Consider the following 22,810-nt stretch of genomic DNA (forward strand, 5'->3'; position numbering starts at 1 on the left):
AACCAAATCATTATATTATTGATCAACAATTTATTACAAATTAAATAAAAAAAATATTTTGTTTTTATTAAATTTCTTTGGTAAGTTTGTTTGCACCCAAATTAATTTTAAGAAGCATTTTTGGTTTGGCAGTGGCTGGAGCTGGTTGTGATGGTGGTGAAACTTCTGTTGGTAATGTAGAAGTTGTTACAACTGGTGAGGTTGTCAATGTCAATGTATTCGATGATGTTGATGAATCTTCAGAGATTGAAGTTTGAGAAGGTCTTTTAATGATAATCTTCTTTTTTAGTTCTGGTGTCGTAGTTGAAATGGTTGGTGATGTAGTAGTAGTAATAGGTATAGTGGGTTGTTCAACAATTGTTTCATTCTCTGATGTATTTGATTTAAATTTGATTGGAATTTTAAGTTTGGCAGATTGTTGAGTTGGAATAGGAGTAGGATTTGGTTGAATAGGTTCAATGACTGAGGGTTTTTCTCTTTCTCTTTCTCTTTCTTTTTCTCTTTCTCTTTCATTTCTATGACTATGGTGAGAGTCATTTTTATCCCTATGATCTCTATCACTTCTTTCACTACTTCTATGACTATGATCCCTATCACTTCTTTCACTACTTCTATGACTGTGTTCTCTATTATGATGACTGCTGTGATCTCTTTCATTCTTGTGATGAGAGTCATTTTTATCCCTATGATCTCTTTCTCTCTCTCCTCTATCACTACTTCTATGTTCTCTATGACTATGATCTCTTTCTCTATCTCCTCTATCACTACTTCTATGACTATGTTCTCTGTCTCCTCTATCACTACTTCTATGACTATGATCTCTATCTCTATCTCTATCTCTTTCTCTATCTCTATCTCTATCACTACTTCTATGACTACTACTATGACTACTACTATGACTACTACTATGACTACTACTATGATGATGAGAATCTTTCTTTTCAAAATCATCTTCAGCAAGGAGACCAGCAACCTTGTGAGCACGATGCTCTCGGTGTCCATCGCCATGTCTACTACTACTGCTACTACCACTTGAAGATTTATGTTTACTCTTTCTTCTGCTGTGCTCCAAGTTTTCGATATTGCTGATGAGATTCAAATCATTTTGGAAGTCTTCATCATTTTCAATATCAATGTTGAGTAGTGGTTCCAAATCGTCGGGATTACGAGCCAAATCCTTGACAATATCATGATCAATATTTTCCAAGCCTCTCTCATCAATTCTACCATGACCATGAGAATCACGATGACGTTTCTTGTGTTTCTTAATTTCTCTTTCAAACTCTTGAAATTCAAGATCATTTTTCAAATCTTCTTGATCCAATAGTTTTTGTTGTTCATCTGTCAATTGTTTCTTTTCCTCTAATGGAACAACTATAGAGGTAGCTGGAGTAATAGGACGATTAACCACTGCAAGTGGGAGTGGTGAATGATTGTCTACAATTGGTGATTCAATATCAACAATCTCTGATAGTTTTTGAGGTATATGATTCGTTGGTACTGATGTGGTTTGTATACTATCATCAATCTCTATAATTTGTGCATTTTCTGGTGTCTTTCTCTTTTTTGCCAATGTTGATGTTGTTATTGGATTAGATAAAGATGAAGAAGAAGAAGAAGAAGAAGAAGAAGAAGTATGATGAGATGATGAATGTGGTCTGTGGCTCTAAAATAAATTAAAATTAAAATAAAATAAAATAAAATATTAATGACTTTTTATAAAAATTGATCATCTTTTTTTTTTTTTAAATCTACTTACTCTTGAAGAAGAAGAATGAGATTTTGAGGATGAAGTTGATGAAGATTTATGTTTTGAAGAGGTTGAATTATTATTATTATTATTATTAATTGATTTTAATTTAGCCTTTCTATGAATAATAATTTGAGGAGTACTTGTACCCCAAAGATAACGATATAATTTCATCAAACTATTTCTCAATGTTGTATCATAACATGTTGTCTTTGAATTGATATAATTCCAAACTCTTTCAATCAATGATACATCATCTCTAAATAAATAAACATATTGTCTATCATCCATATTTGGTGGTGGTGATCCAACTAATCCAATTAAAAATTGTCTCATCTAAATAAAAAAAAACAATTAATATTTATATTCTTTTTTTTTTTTCTTTTTTTTTTTATCTTACAAGAGGAGAAGATTCTTTTTCAAAATAATCTAAAATTAAATTCATAGTTTGAGTTTTTGTAGTACCATTATTATTCATATTAATATTAATAATAGTTCCACTTGAAGAAGCTGCATTATTATTTTGACTATTTTGATTTTGATTTCCACTTGCAGCTTGAGGATAAAGATAAGCCAAACGATAATAACATTGAAATGCAGTTTTTCTAATTTCCTCATAATAGGTATAATTAAAGTGATCTTTGAAAAACTTTAGATCAAGTCCTATTTGCTTGGAGGCTTGAAGTTGGCAAATGGATGTGAGGCAAGCCGATGTGATGGTATTGTGGTAGCATGGGTAGAGTTGGTCGAATCTGAGGTATCTCGTGAGCTGTCCATGGATTTCAGAGATATGAGTAGAGTTTGTTGTATGTACATTGGCAAGACTTGACAAGACCGAAGCGACATAGTAATTGTCAGAGTAGGCGTTGAGTGAGTTGTCATTGTCCTTTAGGAGATCGAGTAAAAAGTCGATTCCTTCGATTGGTGTACGTCCCTGCGAGTCTTTGATCATCGAGACGGCCTGAGGAATGATCTTTTTGACAAAGTAGGCGGAAAAGTCTGAAAAGTTGTTCTCGGCCAACAGACGACTATGGGGATCATAAAAGTTTTGCTTGAAATAGTTGATGAGCAAATCCAATCCTTCATAGTTGGTCTCTTTAACAGTGAGCTTGGCAAGTACAATAGCAGCCTCCATACGAACACGATAATAATGTTTGGGATTAGCAAAAAATTTAAATACCGCTCTAAGAGAATTGGTTGTTGGAAAAGTACAAAGACCTCGAAGTGCCTCTGATTGTGCTACAACATCCTTGTCCAACTCTAATTGATAGATCCACATGTATTCTGGTTGTTTAAAAGTAATCTTGTGAATCCATTCCATCTCTGGGTCGATACGAATGTGCAACAGTGGTGATTCACGTTTCTGTGACAAATCAATCTCCATCTCTTCTCCATCATCTGCTCTAATTCTTTTCTTTCTACTCTTTCTTATTCTTGAATAACATGTTAAATCAAATTCTTGCATATCATCATCAAAATTTATAATATGTTCATATGTTCCTTCTAATTCATAAATTCTAATTGTAAGAGAAGACTAATAATAAAATGGTAAATAAAAAATGAATGGTTGTTTTTTTTTTTTCTATATTACTTACAGCAATTTTATCTTCAGATCTAGTAAATACTTGTTTAATTGCAAATTCAATTTGATGTTTTTTCTTATTAAAATAAAATCCACAAACTAAATTTGGACTACCTTTACCATATCTAAAAAATAATAATAAAAAAGAATAAAATTAAATATCTATTTTTCTTTCTTTTAGACTTTTTTTTCTATTTTCTATATTACATACATCCATTTTTCAGAAAATTGTTTTAAATCATTACCAGTAAGAGTTTTAATAAGTTTAATAAATTTCTTTGTTGGAACATTAGTTTCTACAGGTTCATTTGTAGGAGAGACTAGTAGACTATTTAAAACCTTACGAAGACCATCTTCGGTGATTCTTTTTTCAATCATATTAATTACAAGTGGAGCCTTTCGTTGAATGAGATCGGTGGTGGCCTCGGTGGGCATCATGATATGATCGTTGCAGATGGGTGGCTGAGAACCATTATCTACAGTGCCGACAAAATCCTCCTCTTTAGAGATACGATATCGGTGGTCATTGTTTCCAAACATTTTCTTTAAAAATACATTGGATAGATGTGTCGATAGACCATACGATAGCCACATATCGGACCAGTGTCGTGCACCGATATACCAAAAGAACCATTGTCGCGCCAATTGATCTACAATTTGAGTACGTGTCTCAAATGTTTGGTCAATGATGGGAGGAGGATGGAGTAGATGGCTATTAAAGATGGAGAGTGTTGCAAAGCTAGATTTTCCATTGTCGTCGATAAATACCTGCTTGTAGCTACTGTAAGGGAAGCTGGTGCCAAGATACTCTTCGAAAAATCTAAATGCGTGTGAAAAGAAGGCAACCGAGTGATGGAGATCAGATGCGCGGTGAGGCAAACAAAAATGGGTGACTGATCGGATATGGGGATCCGGATAAATCTCAAAGGGACCCACGCAACACCCAATACCCGCCGCGCATGTAGGAACCTCTTGTCGATAGATAAATGTATGTTTCTTTTCGTCGTTGCTCGATACCTTTTCCAACAGAGTTCCAGTCGCTACAACCACCAGTCCAGCCTTGGCTGTCAATTCCAATTCCCATGTGCACTTTTCGTTGATCTGATCGCAACATGGAAACCACATTCTCGCTCCATCCACTTGACTAGTTGTATACATATGTGCTCGACGTAATGGTTGTAATTTTTTATCTGGGTTTATAAATTTCAGCGTACTAGAATTATTTGTACTAATTACATGATAATATATTCTAACTATTAATGGTGAAAATTGTATATGTCTTGAATTATTATTTTGATTATTTTGATTTTGATTATTATTTTGTTGATTTGAAGGTATTATTGATAATTGTTGTTGAGATGACGATTCTGTATTATTATTATTACTATTTTGTTGTTGTTCCTTTAAAGAAAAAAAAAAAAAGAAAGTTTAATATTAATTCTATATAAAACATTACAATAATATTAGGAACATACATTTTGATTACCATTACTATTATTATTTTGATTATTATTTTGTTGATTATTTTGATTTGATTCATAAAAAGTAACAGAAGAAGGAATATCAATTACAAGTTCACCTTCATCAGATGCATGAATAGCAGCCTTTAGATAAGCTTGATAGGTATCCAAATCTTTTACATCTTGATTACCAACAACACACTCTAGATAGTTTGATAGAGTAAATGTTGTTTCTACATTGTTTACCAATACTTTAGTGACAATGTTTTGCCTGCTATTCAATCTAATTCGATCTTGTCTTAATTTTCTTGTTTGTGGTTGTATAATGAGCTCTGTATATCCATCCAGCGTTTGTCGATCTAGATCGATATCCAATACCAACTTTTGATGTGATAGTTTAAACCCTCTCTTTAATTTGTTGTTTGCATCTTTATTTGCTTGTATTTGTTGTTGAGGTTGTGAAGGTTGAGATGAAGAAGAAGAAGAAGAAGGTTGCAAAGAAGAAGAAGAGGTATTTGTTTGTTGTTGACCATGATGACCATTGTTACCATGACCATTATAACTAGTATGTCCGTTTGAACTCATTCTTTAAAGAAGACTATATAGTCAGTAGTCAGTAGTCGTAATTGGTTGGTGCAGTCAGTAACCAACCTCTATCTCTATCTCTACTACTACTATGATGTTACAACAATCTATCCAATCAATAAAGTAAGAGAAGATAAAGATGAAGAAGAAGAAGATAAAGGAAGAAGGATTGTTGTTCGTTGAATATATATATATATATATATTCGGAGATAGTACTGATCAATCTAATATATCTGTATTTATCACTACTTCTACTACTACTTTAATTCTCCCTCTCTTTCTTGCAACTGCTACTTTTAATCACAATTCGTTGATCATCATTATTTTGAATATTTTTTTTTTTATTTTCTATTTGAATTTAGGTGGTGTAAATAATATGTCTTTGAAGGAATGTCACATTCTGCTCAATTAAATTGTTGCTGTCCTACCCCTTTAGTTATACTTGTCAATTCTTTTGGAAAAAGATTTAAAATTTCTCTATTATTTATCAATATTCTATCATTCTATTATTCTTATTCTTTTATATGATTTAATTAATTTTATTCATTTTCTTTTTGAGACCTTGCTTTGCATCTCTTTGAGCGTAGATTTGACCGGTGAATGGTTCTTCAAAGAGGATGGCGATTCTGTAGACAATGTAGACGACAGCTGTCAATACGACACCAGCAACACTCTTTTCAACAAGAGCATGAGCCAAAAACAAAATAGATGCACCATTGTACATTGGGTTGGCCATTGTGTTGAATGGGAATCCAGTGATACGTTCCTTCATCAAAATACCACAATAGTCACCCAAATAGGTACCAGTAATACCTAAACGCCAATAAGTAGATCCAACCAATACACCTCCAATAACATACAACAAGTAGGCACTGTATAATACAACATTGTTATCAAATCCTAAATAGGTTGGTTGATTCTTGATTGATTGTGAAAATCTAAATATATATTGACAATGTTAAATCATCATGTGATCAATCAATATAGATATATATATATTGACTAGTTTATTGTTGTTGTTGATACATACAAGTAGTCTCTTAATAAACTACATGTGAAGATTAGAAAAGCAAGTACATAACAAGCAGCGTACTTTCCACCAGCCAACTTTGTGAGGAAACGAGTCTTGTATTCAAGTCTTGCTACAATATTCCACCATGTTGGTGTACCTGCAATCGCTGCGATAGCGTACCAAAAGTAGTTATCTGATAGATCAATATGACTAGTTAAAATATCCATCTCTCTTATATATATATAAATATATAAATACAAATCTAACTGTGTATGTAATAACTGAATCTCTTTTGTTTTCAAACACTGATGGTGAATAAAAACGATGAATGATTGATTAAAAAAAAACAAATCTTCATTCGTTTCACATTAATATTTTAATATGCATATTGGATTTATCTAAACATACCTTGAAAGGTTTAAAACCATAAAGAGAAAGAACAAGTAAATTCTAAATTAATATGAAACATCCTTTTTGAATACGATGACTGGATTTGGAAATCAAAAAGGGGATGATTCATATTAATTTAAGAATATTACCTGACATTGGAATCTGTTGACAATAGCATTAAACTCCGTAGACCTATATTATCAATTGAAAGCAAACGATTAAAAGGAATTTGAGGTGTATAAATATGATAGAGATGAATGAAATAAGGACTGGAATTCAATGACTGGATTTGTAAGTATTTGTGGTTGAATTGAATGTTTTGTTGATGGAATCTCGAATGTATTGCTGATTACCATGCATTACTTGTACTCACAACATGTTCTTAATGTTGCACTGTACTTGCTGCACATAAATCATAGGTTAAAACTATCTATCATATTATATTATTCTACTAATCTTGTGTATGCACCTTTGATGTTCTTTGTTGACCTTGGTAAAATCCTAACAAAAGATTTAATATAAATATATATTGGTAAATTTACTGTGATAGACATGCCAAGAAAAGAGAGTAAATAAATAAATAAAGTGTGAACATGAATTTAATTTTAAAAAAAGGGAGGGAAAGGTGAATTCTGCTAAACGAGAGAAAAGTTGTACTTTTTAAATTATTATTATTATTTGTGATTGTTATTTACTTATTTATTTATTAGTTATATATAGAGATAGAGATAGATATAGGATGGGAGTTAAAAAACTTAGATCATTAATAGAAGAACAAGCTCCAAAAGCTATTAAAAACACAGAGTTTAAAGCTTTAGAAGGTAGAATCATAGCAGTTGATACATCAAACAATCTCTATCAATTCCTTACTGCCATAGGTACAGAGAATGGTTCATCTTTAATGAATTCAATTGGTGAAACTACAAGGTAAACAAAATCAATATACACATATATAATCTACATTTGATCAATTACTTATTCACTCTATCTATTTTTTTTTCTAGTCATTTACAAGGAACATTTTATCGTACAATTAAATTTATGAGTAATGGTATTAAACCAGTATTTGTATTTGATGGTGCACCACCAACTTTAAAGAGTGGAGAATTGGCTAAACGTTCGGCAAAGAAAAAAGAGGCCAAAGAGAATTTGGACGAGGCCAAAGAGACTGGTACCACCGAAGATGTTGCCAAGTTTTCAAAGAGAACTACATCGGCTACACGTAAACAAAATGAAGAATGTATCAAATTACTCACATTGATGGGTATTCCAGTGGTGAGAGCACCATGTGAAGCAGAGGCACAATGTGCTGAATTGGTCAAAGGTGGAAAGGCTTGGGCATCGGGATCAGAAGATATGGATAGTCTTGCATTTGGTACAAAGATCTTACTTCGTAATCTAACTGCATCCGATCAGAAAAAGAATCCACTTTGGGAGTTTGATCACGAAAAACTACTCTATGGCACTGGTTTTACACACGATCAATTCATCGATCTTTGTATTTTGCTTGGATGTGATTATTGCGAGTCGATTCGTGGTATTGGACCAGTTCGTGCATTCGAGTTGATGCAAAAGCACAAATCAATCGAAGAGGTTGTCAAACACCTCGACCCAACCAAATACCCAGTTCCAGTACCCTTCCCATTTGATGAGGCACGTGAACCTATTCAAGAACCCACGTGTCACCCCTGCCGCTGAAATTGAACTCGAATGGAAGGAACCAGATGAAGAAGGAATCGTAGCATTCTTGGTGACAGAGATGGGATTTGCAGAGGATCGTGTTCGAAGTGGTGTAGAAAAGTTGAAAAAGTATAAAGATAATGGTATTCAAACTAGAATCGATACATTCTTTCAAGTTGTAAAAAGACCAAGAGAAGAAGAAGAAGCTGCTGCTAAACTTAAAAAACAAAAACCTGGTCAATCAAAAGCAAAAGCCAAACCTGGTGCTAAAAAGGCTCCAGCTAAAAAGGCTGCAACAACTAAAAAATAGACAAAAAAGAATATAAATTATATTTGTACATATATCAAAAAATAAATAAAACTATTTTATTTTTATAATTTTCTAGATTGGAAAACCTTTTGATTTTAAATAATCTTTTGTTTTTGAATCTGATATTTTATAGGATGTTTTAGTTTTTAGGAAATAATGGAGTTGTAGAGAATGAGATCTGAGGGCTTGTTGTTTTAATTGTGGTTCCCATTTCATTAGTTCCAATAGTAGATCGTAGTTTCGATCATCGATGACTTGGTCAGTCCAAGTGTGGAAATATTGTATGCCATTGGGACCCAAGTTGAAATATTTTTGTGCCAATTTAAACATGGCAACCGATTTTATCAAATGACAATAGGTATTCCAATCGTGTGGTTGTGGTGGTGAAGCTTGAGGATTATTGGCATAGATGATCTCTATAATATCATAACGATCCGTTTTGACTAGTTTTATCAAAGTATCACTAGTAACTTTTCTTGTAATATTGGTAAATATATATTGAAAAGCTTTAGAATCATATGATTCAATTAGACATGGATCATTGATTGCAAATGTAGACTGATTAATCAGTCTACTATTAAACTCTTTTGGTGGTTTCCCAAATACATTATGACAATCCTCTTCCCATGCATATTTAATAGATTCCAAACACCCAATTCTAACAAGTGCCATTAAATAAGATGAAACCAATTCTAAATCAATCTCTTTACAATCTAACCTTTTCATAAACATTTCAACTAGATCCAATTTGTTTCCAGAATAAATGAATCGAGCGACTCTGGCTTTATCCAATTTAAATCGATTTGGGTAGGTATCCAATAAGTATTTTGGTACTTGACTATCATTTGCTTCACCAAATGATTCCAATGCACGATCAATTATTTCATTTGAATAAATATTCCAATCCAATACAGTTACACAATCCAACATTGACTCTTTACAAATCTTGTAGATTAAACAATCACCAAACGATGCAGTTGGATTAAAATCTAAAAGATATTTAAATACTTTGCCACGACCATTTCCCAATGCTTCCTCTAAAAGTGATTGTGTCACCAATGATTGATTATCCTCTACCAAATATTTAACCACCTCCAAATAACCACGTCTTGTTGCTGATTCTAATCCAATCCTATTACACTTTAATCCTTTCTTTTCATGTAGATACATTAATATTTCCAAATGATTATTGGTTGCTGCAAAATTACAAGCAAATTGAGTACATCCTTCTGTCCTATTTTCATTTAAAAATCTAACCAAATTTAAATGACCATTTGATGATGCTTCATCCATACATTCAAATGAAAATATATTATTATTACAGTTATTATTATTATTACTATTGTTGTTTGGTGGACAAATTTGATGAAGGAATTGAATGACATTTAAATGATTATTGATTGATGCTTTGATGGTTGCATTTTTTGTTACTTTAAATGACTCTTTTGATAATTGGTATGCATACTCGAGGATGTTTACATTACCGTGCTCGGCAGCAACATCCAACTGCCCAGGTGATACAAGCATATTGAATTGTTCACACAATAATTGAACAATCTCTAAACTTCCAGATGTACATGCATTGGTCATTGAAAGATAAAGATAACCAGAAGGGTCTCTACGCAATTCTTGTACAGTTGAATTATCAGGCAAAACCAGAGAGTCACTTTTATCCAATACATGTTGGTATAATGATGGTTGTGATGATGACATTACTCTATTCTTTAATAAATTTAATAATCCAATCATTGTAATATTATTATTATTATTATTATTTTGATTTTGATTTTGATTTTGATTTTGATTTTGATTTTGATTATTATAATAATAATTTGTATTATAATTATATAAACCATTAATAGCCATTGGATTATTATGAATTAATAAATCATTGTATATTAAATATTTGAACATTTGATAGTGACCTTTGGAAGAAGCAGTCAATAATGTTTCAAAGAATGTTTTGAATCCAAGTTGATGAAGTCTCTTTACAATGCCTATATTACCATTCTTTGCAGCACTGTCCATATAATACAATGATCGGTCAGTTCTAAAAGAGGTAACATTCATTTGATAGACCTTGTCAAACAGATCGACATCTGTCAACAATCCACAGATATAGTAGAAACTATCAAAGCAATAGAATAGCTCTCCTCTCTTTATCTTTTCCATCAACAGACCCAAATGTCTATTCTTTGCAATCCAACCAGCATCATTAATCTGTTGATACTTGTATGATGCCAATCCCAAATCTCCACGTCTATTTAATACGTTTACAAATGATAATATACATCTCTTATAAAATATACTATTATATACACTTAGAAATAATCTCTTTTCCATCTCTAAAAAAAGGTAAAAGTAAAATGAACAATCAAGGGAACATGGTCACAAGTTAGAAAATGTATTTGTAAAAAAAAAAAAAAAAAAAGAAGATCTTTTGAGATTATTAATATCTTGGAATAAAATACACTATTTGTGTATAATTATGATTCCATTTGGATTTATTTATTCTTTTTTTTTTGATCATTCTATAAATCCAATAAACTTGTTGGTGGAGGAGGAGGAGGTGTATTAGTTGCCATAGTTGAAGACATTGCTGGGGAAGCATTAATTGGTATCAATGGCGATGAAAATGTTTGTTCAAGTAAAGATGTCGATGTTGTTGATGGATTTGGAGATGTAGAGGTTTTACTGGGAGTTTGAGTTAAATCAATACTATTACGATTACTATTATTATTATTATTATTATTATTGTTATCAATATTAATATTTTGATTATTTTGATTATTAATTGTTGGAGGTAAATTTGAAGGAACTGTAGTAAATTGAGAAACAAAACTTGGAGATGATGAAGCCCATGAAGGAATACGACTAAGTGCTGGTGATGATGACAATGAGGAAGCTTCAGAGTTTCCAGACAACTTTGATCTGAGTAGATTATTTTCAATGACCAATTGTTTATAGTCGTCTAGTAGTTTAGAGATTTGCCCAATTTTAAGATCATCAATATGACAATTGATAAATTCGTACTTTTTGTTATTGACATCGTTAAAGTATCCTTCTTCCATTGTACTAGATTGAAGGTCAAATGAATCATCATCATATGAAAATTGTGGAGTCGAACCTGAAAGATTACTATTGATCGATGAATGTCTAGTATGTTTATGTGTTGGTGCACGACCGACAGGTAAAGGTGCTGATGATATTTGTTGTTGTGGTTGTTGTTGTTGTTGCTGTTGATGTTGTTGTTGATGTTGTTTTGAATTTAATCTCTTTAATAATTCTGGATTTAATTTTAATGGTAATTCTTGTTCGCATTTATCTCTTGATTGGATATACTCTGATTCTGAAATGGTAAGTTGTTTATGATCAACAATATTCTCGATAAAAGTTAATGTTGATACCAAATGTGTAAAATAACATCCAGTCTCTGTTGACATTCGACTTGGATTTCTAAATGTTGATATATATCTAAAAGAAAAAAAGAAAAAGAAAAATAAATAAATATATTATTTCTTTCTATTTTCTATACTTTCTTTTTCTTCTTCTTTTCTTTTTACATACTGAACATTTGAATGTAATAAAGGAGGATTTGATTTTAAAACGACATAAATTAAAATGGGAAGGAAATCATCTGCGCCAGATGGAGTATTATTTAAAGAAGACAAGAGTTTAAAGATAACTTTACAACAATTGTATATACAAACCATCTTGTCTCTTGGTGATTTGTAGGTATTAATTTTTTTCAACTCTTGAACTGCCTTGTCAATATAGTTGGTCGATGCTGGTGGTTGAATGAATTTTTGAATGTCCAAATGCGTTGGTGTAATAAATGCATGTACCAACATATGTTTATATAATTTGATATCCTCTTCTGTCGCTATCAATCCATACTCTGGTACATAATTTCCTTCTGTTGGTTCTAATCTTCCTAATCTTGCTGGCATAAATGATCTAAAAAATTTTTAAAAGTAAATAGATTTTAATTAATATCAATCAAGAGTATTTCCAACAAGATCCTTTTATACCTACACATGAAATACTCTAGTCATGATTAACTTTTCAATACCATCTCTGATTCCTTCAACTTCTGCCTCTGAAGCATTCTCCCACAATGGATTAACAACTATAGCATTTTCCAATTCTCTTGTATAATTGATAATTGAATTACCTTGATCCTCTATTTTACTTGGTCCATTTGTTAAAAAGTAATGTATATAACTAAATAGAGGTTAATCGGTTAATTATCAATTCAAATGAATACTCCTCTTTTTCTTTGTTTTTCTTTTCTTACCCTGATAAACTCTTTCTAATATCAGAAGCCTTTGGATGTTTAATTTTTTGCATGAATCCTTGTTTCTCTCTAGCACTATCTTCGATAGTGACTATACCATTGTTTGATCCTCCTCCTCCACCTCCTCCTATTTTGATAGTTTCACCATTGCTCAAAGTTGTCGTCGTCGTATTACCACCATCACCTGTAAGTTGTTTATGAATTAAACCTCCACTTGAACTCAATGATCTATTGATAGGAGGTTTTTGAACTTGTAGTTGATGAAAAGTTGGTTGACGTGAAAGCTCCTCCTCAAACGAAGCAAGAGATTCATATGAAACAGATGGTACCATTCCTCCTTTTAAAGGTAACTGTTTGTTGTTGTTGTTGGGTGTACCATTTGTTGATGTTGGTTGTGGTGGTGTAGTTGTCATTGTTGTCGCTACATTATTGTTGTTTGGTGTTGTCGGTCCAACAGGAGTAGTTGCTGAAGGAGAAGAGAATCCAAACCAACTCATCTCATATATAATTTATGATTATTCTTTAATTAACTAAGTAATATATGTACAAAAAAAGATAGATAGATAGATAATAATAATATATATCTTTGCTGTATGACGATTATGAAGAGATGATATGTGATAATAATAAATTAAAGGGAGAGAGGTGAAGGGGATGGATGAAGGAAGGTTCAATCAAAAAATAAAAATAAAAAAAAAAAAAAGAAAAAAGAAAATTCGTCTCAAAGAAAGAAATAGTATGATGATCATAGGCATGAGTTGAGTATACTAATGGTAAGAGTTTCTTCTAAAATTTGCTCAATTCTTTCTTTAGAACATTTTTATTATTTTTTATTTTTTAAGTTATATATTTTTAAATATAAAAATCTAAAGATTTTTATGATATGAAATCGACGTTTGATGAGGTCATCCAGCAGCAACAGCTTTTTTTATGCGATCGGTGATGTAAACCACCCACTCTTTGTCATGGGTGTATTCTTATTCACTCGGATGGGTTTGTAATAAAAAGAATAGAGAGATAAATAAATTTGTATGTATAACAACATTCTCTCTGTCTCTTATTTTTTTTGAATAAACTAGTTTGAATTGTTTGGTTCATCGTTGAGTATCCATCCTCTCCCACTTCTTTCATCCTATGAATTTATTGAAATTTAAACTCGAGAGAGGAATACCTTCATTGATTCATTTGATCATCTAATCTCTCTCTCTCTCCTCTTATATGATAAATCGTATAAAAGATGAGGTGGGAGTGTACATTTATTGGATGGATACTCAACGATCACCTTTCAAGGAATCCCAAGACACAGTTTAAGATTTTTTCAAATTTTTTTATTTTTTTCCGTGTCCTCTCCTCACTCTCTCTCTCTTTCTCTCACACAGTTTGTGAAATCTCTGTCTCTATCTAAATTATTAACATATTATTAATAACTATAGTACCACTTCTTATTCTTCTTTTTGTCTTTGCATCTTATCAAAAAGTCATCAACAAGAATACAGTAGCCTCTAATTTCATCGAATTAGCAGTAACAGTAATAGTAATAACATATCACATCTTTAATCGTCACTCGGTCTAGACACACACTCGAGTACCACTACCCACCCAACACAAGAACATTCATTTGAATTTCTTCTTCTTCCTCTTCTTTGATATATAATATAGTTTATAGTTATTATTCCTTTTTCTATACATACACATATAATATAATGGCACCAGAACAGTATGTTGACAATCTAAACGACGAAACGTTATGTTTTTGGTTTAATATTCTAACGAATCATTCCTTCCTTCCTTCTCTCTCTCTCTTTTATAGCGATTTCTTCTTTAAAATATTATTGATTGGTGACAGCGGTGTCGGTAAATCTTGTTTATTATTAAGATTTGCAGTATGTACACAACTACAACAAATAGAATAGATTTTTAGGAATACAAGACAAGATAGAATAGAAACTAATAGTATTTATTTATTTATTTATTTATAGGATGACTCATGGACTGATACTCATATCAGTACTATTGGTGTAGATTTTAAGATCAAGACTTTGAATCTTGATGGTAAGACCATTAAATTACAAATCGTATGTATCAAAATTACAAATAACACAAGTCTCGACAAACACACCTAACACTTTAATCATCATCATTTGATAGTGGGATACTGCAGGTCAAGAAAGATTCAGAACCATTACATCTAGTTACTATAGAGGTGCTCAAGGTATTATTTTGGTTTATGATTGCACCGATCAAGACTCTTTCAACAATGTCAAGCAATGGATGGGTGAAATCGATAGATACGCATGCGAAAATGTAAACAAACTTTTAGTTGGTAACAAAACCGATCTTGTAAATGAAAAAGTTGTCGACACTAATCAAGCAAAGGTAAGTTTGTCTATATAAACGCTGATATCGGTCAAACGATGATTATTTACAGAGTATTTATATAATTTTAGAGTTTTGCCGAAAGTATGGGTATTCCATTCATTGAGACCAGTGCCAAGAATGCTACCAACGTTGAAGAATGTTTTTGCTCAATGGCTAGAGATATTAAGAATAGATTGGCAGATATTCAAGAGACACCAAAGAACGATAGCACAAATGTTACCGTTTCAAACAAAGGTGGCGCAGGAAAGAAGAAAGGAAGGATTTGTCTCATCTAAACAATGGGGAATAACAAACAAGGTCAAGAGTTATCGACAACTCTAAAAAAAAAAAATAACAACAAATAATAATAATTATAATAATAATAATAATATTAATTTTAAATTTTACGTACAAATTAGATTGATTCATCTTAAGAGAATTAATTTAATAATCAACAACAAACCACAACCAATTCCATTCCCATTTCATTGCCACAATAATAATTACCAAAAGTCCATACCCACAACCAAAATAATATCAACATAATAATTAATAATAATAATAACCCAAATATTATGGACCCATGAACAAAGAAAAACACCCTCCCTACGTCAATATTTCTTTCTTTCTCTTTCTATCAAATATTTATTCCTCCTCTCCTTTTTAAAAAAAACAAAAAAAAATTAATAAAAAAAAAAAAGCTTTTAAAAATTATCTTTTGTGATATTTTGTTTGTTTGTATGTTTGTGTTCCTTTTATTGTATTTCTTGTTTTGTATAACAATAATGAAAAAATTAAAAAAGTAAAGAAGAAGAACAGAAGAAGAAATAAGAAAGAAGAAAGGTAGTCTTTTTAACTTGGTTGTTATTTCGATTTATGGTTGTTGTTCTGATGATGTGGCTGGTTGTTCAGATGATGCATTTTGATCTGATCCACCATCTCCTCCACCTCCACCACCTCCACCACCTCCACCACCTCCACCACCTCCACCACCTCCTCCATTTCCACCTTCACTACTTGCTTGTGATGAAGATGGTTCATTTGATGATGAGGGTTGACTTGATGAACCAGATTGACTACCATTACTATCACTACTATTATCTCTTTCAACTGGATGATTTAATACACTGGTAATGGGAATACACATAACTTCAATATCACCAAGACCACCAGCCTTTCCAAAGTTGGAATTTTTCGACTCTGGAACATAGACACCGTAACCACCGATACGAGTACCGTTGATATTGCTCCATACCTTGACTGCACCCTGTCCAACCGTATCGATATCCAACGAACTGGCAAAGAACGTCGAGTAACCTGGGATGACAAAACCAGCGGTCGAAGCTACATTGTCATGTCCGGTACGATCGATTGGGAAGAAAAAGTTGTCGTCGTAAAACTCTCCTCCACCAGGTCCATCGTCACGACCAATGTAACCGGCTGGGAAGGGATGGGCACCAACGGATCCACCACAAGTACCGTTGTTTTCAATGAGCCAAGGGCTGTTGCTGTCCAGACGACAGACACGGAGAATGTCCGATGTTCCAATCTCGAGATCTTGGTCACCTCCACGATCTCTGATCGATACGATAAAGGCATTGTCACCGTCAAACGCAATGTCTGAAATCTCTGGTTGGTTTTCGAAAAAGACATCGGACCACGGAGCATAGTTTCCATCGATACAGAAACCATTGCCAAATAGTTTACAGGCACGTGGGAAATCGAGTGGAACCTGTAGGAATACCTGGTCATTTGCAATGATGTATCCGATGGGTGGAGTACCCGAGGAGGACGTCTCTTGCGAGCATACGCCACCAATGTATAGTTGGTGATGTGAATCAATACCAAGTCCAAATGGACGCCAATCAGCTGAATCGTTTCCACATGGATTAAAGATGGGCGAGAGAGAATAGTTGGATGGCGACGAGACTGATATGGTCAAGAGTTCTTTGGTACTGAGAAGTACTGCATACATGGTATCACCATCAATATCCAAATCACCATAGGAGATCTTAAAAATGTCACTATAACCCTCATCATAGGTTGGAATGGGGACAAGATGTGGATTGGCACCGGCATAGTCTGCACCTTTTTCTGCATTGACATCAAAAAAGAGAGCGGTCGTTGGTAGAATGTCACGACCATTACCAGGCGACGTACGATAAATGGCACCGGTTCCCTTTGGACCAAAACCAGAAAAGTATTTCATAAATGACGATGTAAAGATATCGCCCGAAGCTCTGTGATAACCGACACCATAGACAGACCCAATCTCAGAGTGGTTGGCAAGATGCCAGACATCATTTCCAACGTTGGCAGTGTAGAGATTTGGTTTACTGTTGATGGGGAACGAAATGAGGACGGGGTCGTCTGCATTTGGTCCGTTAAAGTCTTCCTTGGCATAGCATACCAAGGCAGCTCTAGGTGTAGCCTGGCAGAAATGGTCATCGTCATTCAATCCAAAGTTGATTGAAGTGTCGATTGCACCAGGCTGTGGTGATGGACCGGCGGCATTGATAAAAGTGGTCGATGGCGAGAGTGGTGCATTTGAATAGTACCATCCGAGAGGAGCATCAATCACCTTGATAGTGTATGGTGCTTCAGTAACGTTTTTGAATTCATAGGATCCATTGGCATCGGTAACTGTAGTACCTACGACACGACCATCTTCTGTGGATATCAATGCAACCGTGATACCTGCCATGGGAGGATCGACCGAATTATAACCAGTGTCGACCGTCTCCATAATACCATTTCCATTGTAGTCTCTGAAAATGGTTCCGTTGACATCACCATAAAATGTGACCAATATACCAGCATTGATCCATGGGAGGACATAATCACCACGCAAAGATGCTTCGGCGGGCTTCTTGGCGCGCACTCCACCAATGGTGGTTGCCAAACCAAGTGGACCGGCCTTTCCCAGCGAGTTGACCTTGCTTGTAAGTGGCTTGGCTTGACTTGGGTCACGTTTGGTAAACATGGTATCCTCTGGGAACTCAAATTGGACGATATAGGCACCTCTGATGAGATTGTCAAAAAAGTAGTAACCCAAACTGTCGGTATAGGTGGGTTCGACAATTTTTTGATGGTTGTCCGTAACCTGTACCCCGAGGGGGTTGAATAAACTGACCGTGATGCCTGGGATTGGTGGATAGGACGGGCTGTAGACTCCCTTCTTTCCACGGTCGATAAATGCATAACCAGTGATGACAAACACGTCACGAATAGGTGCCTGTGTCTGGATAAATTCGCTTCCACAATCTACGTGTCCATAGAATACATACTCGGACGCTTTGCTAAGCGCCTGATAACATATTTGCATAAAATCCAAAGGTGCCGATGGTCGATAAACCACATAGTTGACATTTGTCGATGCGTTGATCATACATCCCAACCCAATCTGCGTATTGGATACATTATGAACTTCGATTTTAGGACCAGGTGCAAACGTATTTGAAAATGATCCATTTCCAATCTTTTGCCATTTATCAATGGTCAATGTTTCCGATCCATATGTACCATTAAGTGTTACATAATCAAATCCATCAACTGATGCTATAATTAAACATCTATTTTCTGTTTTCCTAAAAAAAAAAAAAAGTATATAAATAGATAGATAAATATCAAAAACTATAGATGTCTAATATTTCTATTTCGTACCCTGTAAAATTAAAATTTACACAAGATTCTTTATCTTCTGGACAATTGTAATGAGCAATTAAACCCATCATTGAATTTCCAGAAAAGAATTTTGAAATGGCTGTGTTGTCTGTTGCAGCTGCTCCAATTGGAATATTTATACCCAAAAGATTTGGTTCTGTCTGTCCATCTGGATATGATATAGTTACTGTTAGATTCTCATCGATTTTATGTACTCCCATTACAGGATTCAATGATAATCTATCTGCAAAATCTCTAGCATAAGTTTCTCCAATCAATCCATTTAGAAATATTATAAATAAATAAATAAATAAAATTTTTAAACTATCTATTCTCCTCATCCTATAGTACAAGGATATTGTATTTATAATAAAAAGGAACCAATGTCAATAATCTAAAGTTAATCCAATGTCGATTAATATTTGAATCTATTTGATCAATTTTACCTTTTCGTTTTAGGATGGAAACTTAATATTCCAACCAATTAGTATTTTTATGTCTCTCTCTTTTTTTTGAAGAATCCTTTAAATAAATAAAAAAAAACTATAGATATTAATACTGATTATTAAACAAGCTATCAGTCAGACAGAGTCAATCACTGATGATTAATATTAATTTTATGATGTTGTATGAGAGAAGGAGGATTAAAATATGTTTCACAATAGCAAGTACTTGATTTCATCATTGCTAACTATGGATTGTTTATATGATCATCATCATCATCATCATCATCCCTCTCTCTTCATTATGATATATGGGTAACCTCTAATTGACAAAACTCTCCAACACAACGAATGAGCCGTAGGTAGAATCAAAACAAATAGAATTGTTATTGTGACACCCAGTACTCTACAATGCAACAATTGTCTATCACGTCGAATGCATATGATTTGAAAAAACAAAATCACTATATACCCCATCTTCATTGGAATGGTGGGTGATCGGTCGTGCTAGTGCTGGTATTTTAACATTATTATTATTATTGTTATATAATCTCAAGTTGGATATCAAAGGTGTGGGCAAACATCATCAAAAATATGGTCATCACCATCATCTTGATTGCAATGATAACTTTCACACAATTGGATAGAGTAGAGTAGATAGAGGTGGTTTGGTGAAGTGCAGTAAAAAATTATTATGATTATTATTACTGTAAAGTTTACACACCAACTACATAGTTTGGTTTAAACATTTAAAATTTTTTTTTACTTTACTTCTTCTTTATATAATTTATTTGTTTAACCAAGATGGTGATCTCTTTTCAACAAATGCATTCATACCTTCCTTTTGATCATGCTACAAAATTGAAAGAAAAAAAAAATGATTAATAAAAAAATACCTCTACTTTTTTCTTTCATTATTATTATTATTTGTTAACATACAGTAGCAAAAGTAGAATGGAAAATTCTTCTTTCAAATTTGATACCTTCTCTCAAGTTTAATTCATATGCTGAATTGACGGTTTCCTTGCACATGGAAACAGTAACTTGTGAATAAGAAGCGATTTTGTCGGCAGTCTTTAGCGCTTCATTGATCAATTCTTCAGCTGGAACGACTCTGCTGACGAGACCAGCACGTTCAGCATCGACGGCATTCAAATTGTTGCCAGTCAAGATTAATTCCATAGCCTTTGATTTTCCAATAGCACGGATGAGACGTTGAGTGCCACCACAACCTGGGATGGTACCCAATTTAATTTCTGGTTGTCCAAAGACAGCCTTGTCACCGGCAATGATGATATCACACATCATGGCCAATTCACAACCACCACCAAGAGCATAACCATTGACAGCTGCAATGATTGGCTTTCTAATGGTTGTAAGATCGTGCCATTGAGCCAACATATCTCCATTGTATGCATCTGCAAATGTCTTTTTCTCCATCTCTTTAATATCAGCTCCAGCTAATCAAATAAATACAGATAAATAAGTAAAAGAGTTTTGATTTAATCTCTTCTTTTTCTTTCATCATTTTACATACCAGCAAAAGCCTTTTCACTACCAGTAATGATGATTGAACCAATATCCTTATCATCTTGGAATTGTTTCATTGCAATGTTGATTTCACCAATCAAACCATCAGAAAGAGCATTCAATGCCTTTGGTCTATTTAAAGTGATAATAGCAACACGACCTCTCTTTTCTGTTAAAATATTTTGATAATTTGATGTGTCTATGTGAAACATAAAAGTCGTTGTTAGTAAGATCTACACCAACTCTAATTAATTACTTTTACTCTCTAACATACTTGAAGTAGTACAGAAAGAAGAATTCTTTGTCATAACCAAAGTACTTTGATTCAAAAGTGATTGCTTTGAAGCAATTGATTTTCCAATATATCTCAACATTTCTAACTCTCTAATGTAATCTAACTCTATATCTATCTTTCTTTTGTTTGAGTTTGAATGGTCAAAAAACGTGATCATCATTAAAAAAAAAAAAAATTTAATTTTAACAATATCGGTCGGAAATTGTCAGAGTATTGTTCTTCTCAAACATTAGCTCTTGTCTACTCTATTTAAATCTTTCTATTTTTTGGGGGTTAAGAATATTGTGGATACTTTATTGGAGTGTTAGTTCTGTAGTTTGAATATACATTTGGATTACTGGAATTGTTATTTGGTTGATTTTGGGGATAGAGATCTTTGGCAGGTGATGCTGGTGGAGATACAGATGGTGATTGGTTATAGAGATGATATACAAGTGGCGATGATGGAGAAAATGGAGCCGAGTTTGATGAAAGCGATGGTGATGATACTCTTGTTACATTTTGATTGCCTCTGGGAGGTGTTTGATTAATTACATTGTTGAGGAGAGAGTTTGAAAAGGAGTTCATAGAGAATCCTCCACTGCTACCCATGATATTACTATTGTTGTTGTTGCTGCTAGTAGCAGCGCCTATTCCATTGATACTGCTGCTACTACTATTTACACTATTGCTGCTGCTGCCGCCACCGATAATGTTGCTGCTGCCGCCGCTGCTGGTGATGCTAACAGCGCCAACGACGCTGCCCTCTTTGGTGCTATAATAGTTTAGCGGATAGAGGGTTTTTTCATAATGTTTGCCATGTCTATAGGTGACATTGCCAGGGTCGACCCACATAGTCGTGTTTTGCTTAAAGAACGATCTAAAGTCGCCGTGGATGTCGGATCGTCGCGCAGCGTCGATCAACAGACGGTCGGTTGTCTCCTCGCACACCACTGCACGGTAGCCCTGTCCGCGATCCGGAGTCTCGGGGTACCAATGTCCTCTGATGCGCTCCCTCAGACCCATAATAAGTTCCTTTCGGAACCGTTTGAGGTTGTCCTTGGGGATGGTCACATTGAGCTTGCCGAGCGAGTCGGCCCACCAACACGCAGCCACCACCAACTCGGGAAGCTCGCCAGAATACGTGGTATTGAGGTAATGCTCAATATCAGAGAGTGGTGGCGATGTCGAAGGGTTGGGTGTACCCCCCGATAGATTCAACGCATTGCCTGATGCGTTGAGAGTTGTTGCTGCTGTTGCTGCTGTACTAGAGTTGTTTAGTCCATTGGTTGCGGTTGGTATCGATACTGGTTTAGATGATGACGAGTTGCTTCCTCCTCCTCCATGACTTGAACTTGAAGATGAACTACCACTGTCACTACCTCCACTTTCTGCATATGGGGTCATTTACTAAGAGTTTGATAATAGAGTTTTTTTTTTTTTCTTTTTTTTTAATTTGTTATTATAGTTGCTATT

General features: G+C 33.9%; 9 protein-coding genes across 9 annotated transcripts; 3 read left to right on the top strand and 6 right to left on the bottom strand.

Annotated features, from left to right (window-relative positions):
- Positions 1 to 67: 67 nt before the first annotated feature.
- Positions 68 to 5,377, bottom strand: DFA_05290 (uncharacterized protein; the record flags this gene model as incomplete). The annotated part of the gene is made up of 6 exons (XM_004360952.1): positions 68 to 1,666; positions 1,760 to 2,086; positions 2,151 to 3,284; positions 3,346 to 3,457; positions 3,544 to 4,733; positions 4,808 to 5,377. The coding sequence occupies 6 exons, from the start codon at positions 5,375 to 5,377 to the stop codon at positions 68 to 70; spliced, it is 4,932 nt and encodes a 1,643-aa protein (XP_004361009.1).
- Positions 5,378 to 5,906: 529 nt separating this feature from the next.
- Positions 5,907 to 6,909, bottom strand: pemtA (phospholipid methyltransferase family protein; the record flags this gene model as incomplete). Its single annotated transcript, XM_004360953.1, has 4 exons — positions 5,907 to 6,315; positions 6,408 to 6,620; positions 6,798 to 6,839; positions 6,872 to 6,909. The coding sequence occupies 4 exons, from the start codon at positions 6,907 to 6,909 to the stop codon at positions 5,907 to 5,909; spliced, it is 702 nt and encodes a 233-aa protein (XP_004361010.1).
- Positions 6,910 to 7,331: 422 nt separating this feature from the next.
- repG (XPG) lies at positions 7,332 to 8,477 on the top strand (the record flags this gene model as incomplete). The annotated part of the gene is made up of 3 exons (XM_004360954.1): positions 7,332 to 7,347; positions 7,490 to 7,706; positions 7,784 to 8,477. The coding sequence occupies 3 exons, from the start codon at positions 7,332 to 7,334 to the stop codon at positions 8,475 to 8,477; spliced, it is 927 nt and encodes a 308-aa protein (XP_004361011.1).
- Positions 8,478 to 8,538: 61 nt separating this feature from the next.
- On the top strand, positions 8,539 to 8,769 carry DFA_05293 (uncharacterized protein; the record flags this gene model as incomplete). Its single annotated transcript, XM_004360955.1, has 1 exon — positions 8,539 to 8,769. The coding sequence occupies one exon, from the start codon at positions 8,539 to 8,541 to the stop codon at positions 8,767 to 8,769; it is 231 nt and encodes a 76-aa protein (XP_004361012.1).
- A 72-nt stretch (positions 8,770 to 8,841) lies between these two features.
- On the bottom strand, positions 8,842 to 13,563 carry DFA_05294 (vacuolar sorting protein 9 domain-containing protein; the record flags this gene model as incomplete). The annotated part of the gene is made up of 5 exons (XM_004360956.1): positions 8,842 to 11,114; positions 11,318 to 12,243; positions 12,337 to 12,726; positions 12,805 to 12,993; positions 13,067 to 13,563. 5 exons carry the CDS (start codon positions 13,561 to 13,563, stop codon positions 8,842 to 8,844), a joined length of 4,275 nt encoding a protein of 1,424 aa, XP_004361013.1.
- Positions 13,564 to 14,769: 1,206 nt separating this feature from the next.
- Positions 14,770 to 15,720, top strand: rab1D (Rab GTPase; the record flags this gene model as incomplete). Its single annotated transcript, XM_004360957.1, has 5 exons — positions 14,770 to 14,783; positions 14,877 to 14,949; positions 15,046 to 15,141; positions 15,215 to 15,442; positions 15,514 to 15,720. The coding sequence occupies 5 exons, from the start codon at positions 14,770 to 14,772 to the stop codon at positions 15,718 to 15,720; spliced, it is 618 nt and encodes a 205-aa protein (XP_004361014.1).
- Positions 15,721 to 16,298: 578 nt separating this feature from the next.
- On the bottom strand, positions 16,299 to 19,428 carry colD (colossin D; the record flags this gene model as incomplete). Its single annotated transcript, XM_004360958.1, has 2 exons — positions 16,299 to 19,011; positions 19,088 to 19,428. 2 exons carry the CDS (start codon positions 19,426 to 19,428, stop codon positions 16,299 to 16,301), a joined length of 3,054 nt encoding a protein of 1,017 aa, XP_004361015.1.
- An 889-nt stretch (positions 19,429 to 20,317) lies between these two features.
- echs1 (enoyl-CoA hydratase) lies at positions 20,318 to 21,434 on the bottom strand (the record flags this gene model as incomplete). The annotated part of the gene is made up of 4 exons (XM_004360959.1): positions 20,318 to 20,383; positions 20,470 to 20,990; positions 21,068 to 21,259; positions 21,317 to 21,434. The coding sequence occupies 4 exons, from the start codon at positions 21,432 to 21,434 to the stop codon at positions 20,318 to 20,320; spliced, it is 897 nt and encodes a 298-aa protein (XP_004361016.1).
- Positions 21,435 to 21,628: 194 nt separating this feature from the next.
- btg (anti-proliferative BTG domain-containing protein) lies at positions 21,629 to 22,741 on the bottom strand (the record flags this gene model as incomplete). The annotated part of the gene is made up of 1 exon (XM_004360960.1): positions 21,629 to 22,741. The coding sequence occupies one exon, from the start codon at positions 22,739 to 22,741 to the stop codon at positions 21,629 to 21,631; it is 1,113 nt and encodes a 370-aa protein (XP_004361017.1).
- Positions 22,742 to 22,810: the final 69 nt, after the last annotated feature.

The sequence above is a fragment of the Cavenderia fasciculata genome (assembly GCF_000203815.1).
Source record: "Cavenderia fasciculata unplaced genomic scaffold Scf_Dfasci-G-o-80e12.f1-5, whole genome shotgun sequence".
Classification (NCBI taxonomy): Eukaryota; Evosea; class Eumycetozoa; order Acytosteliales; family Cavenderiaceae; genus Cavenderia; species Cavenderia fasciculata.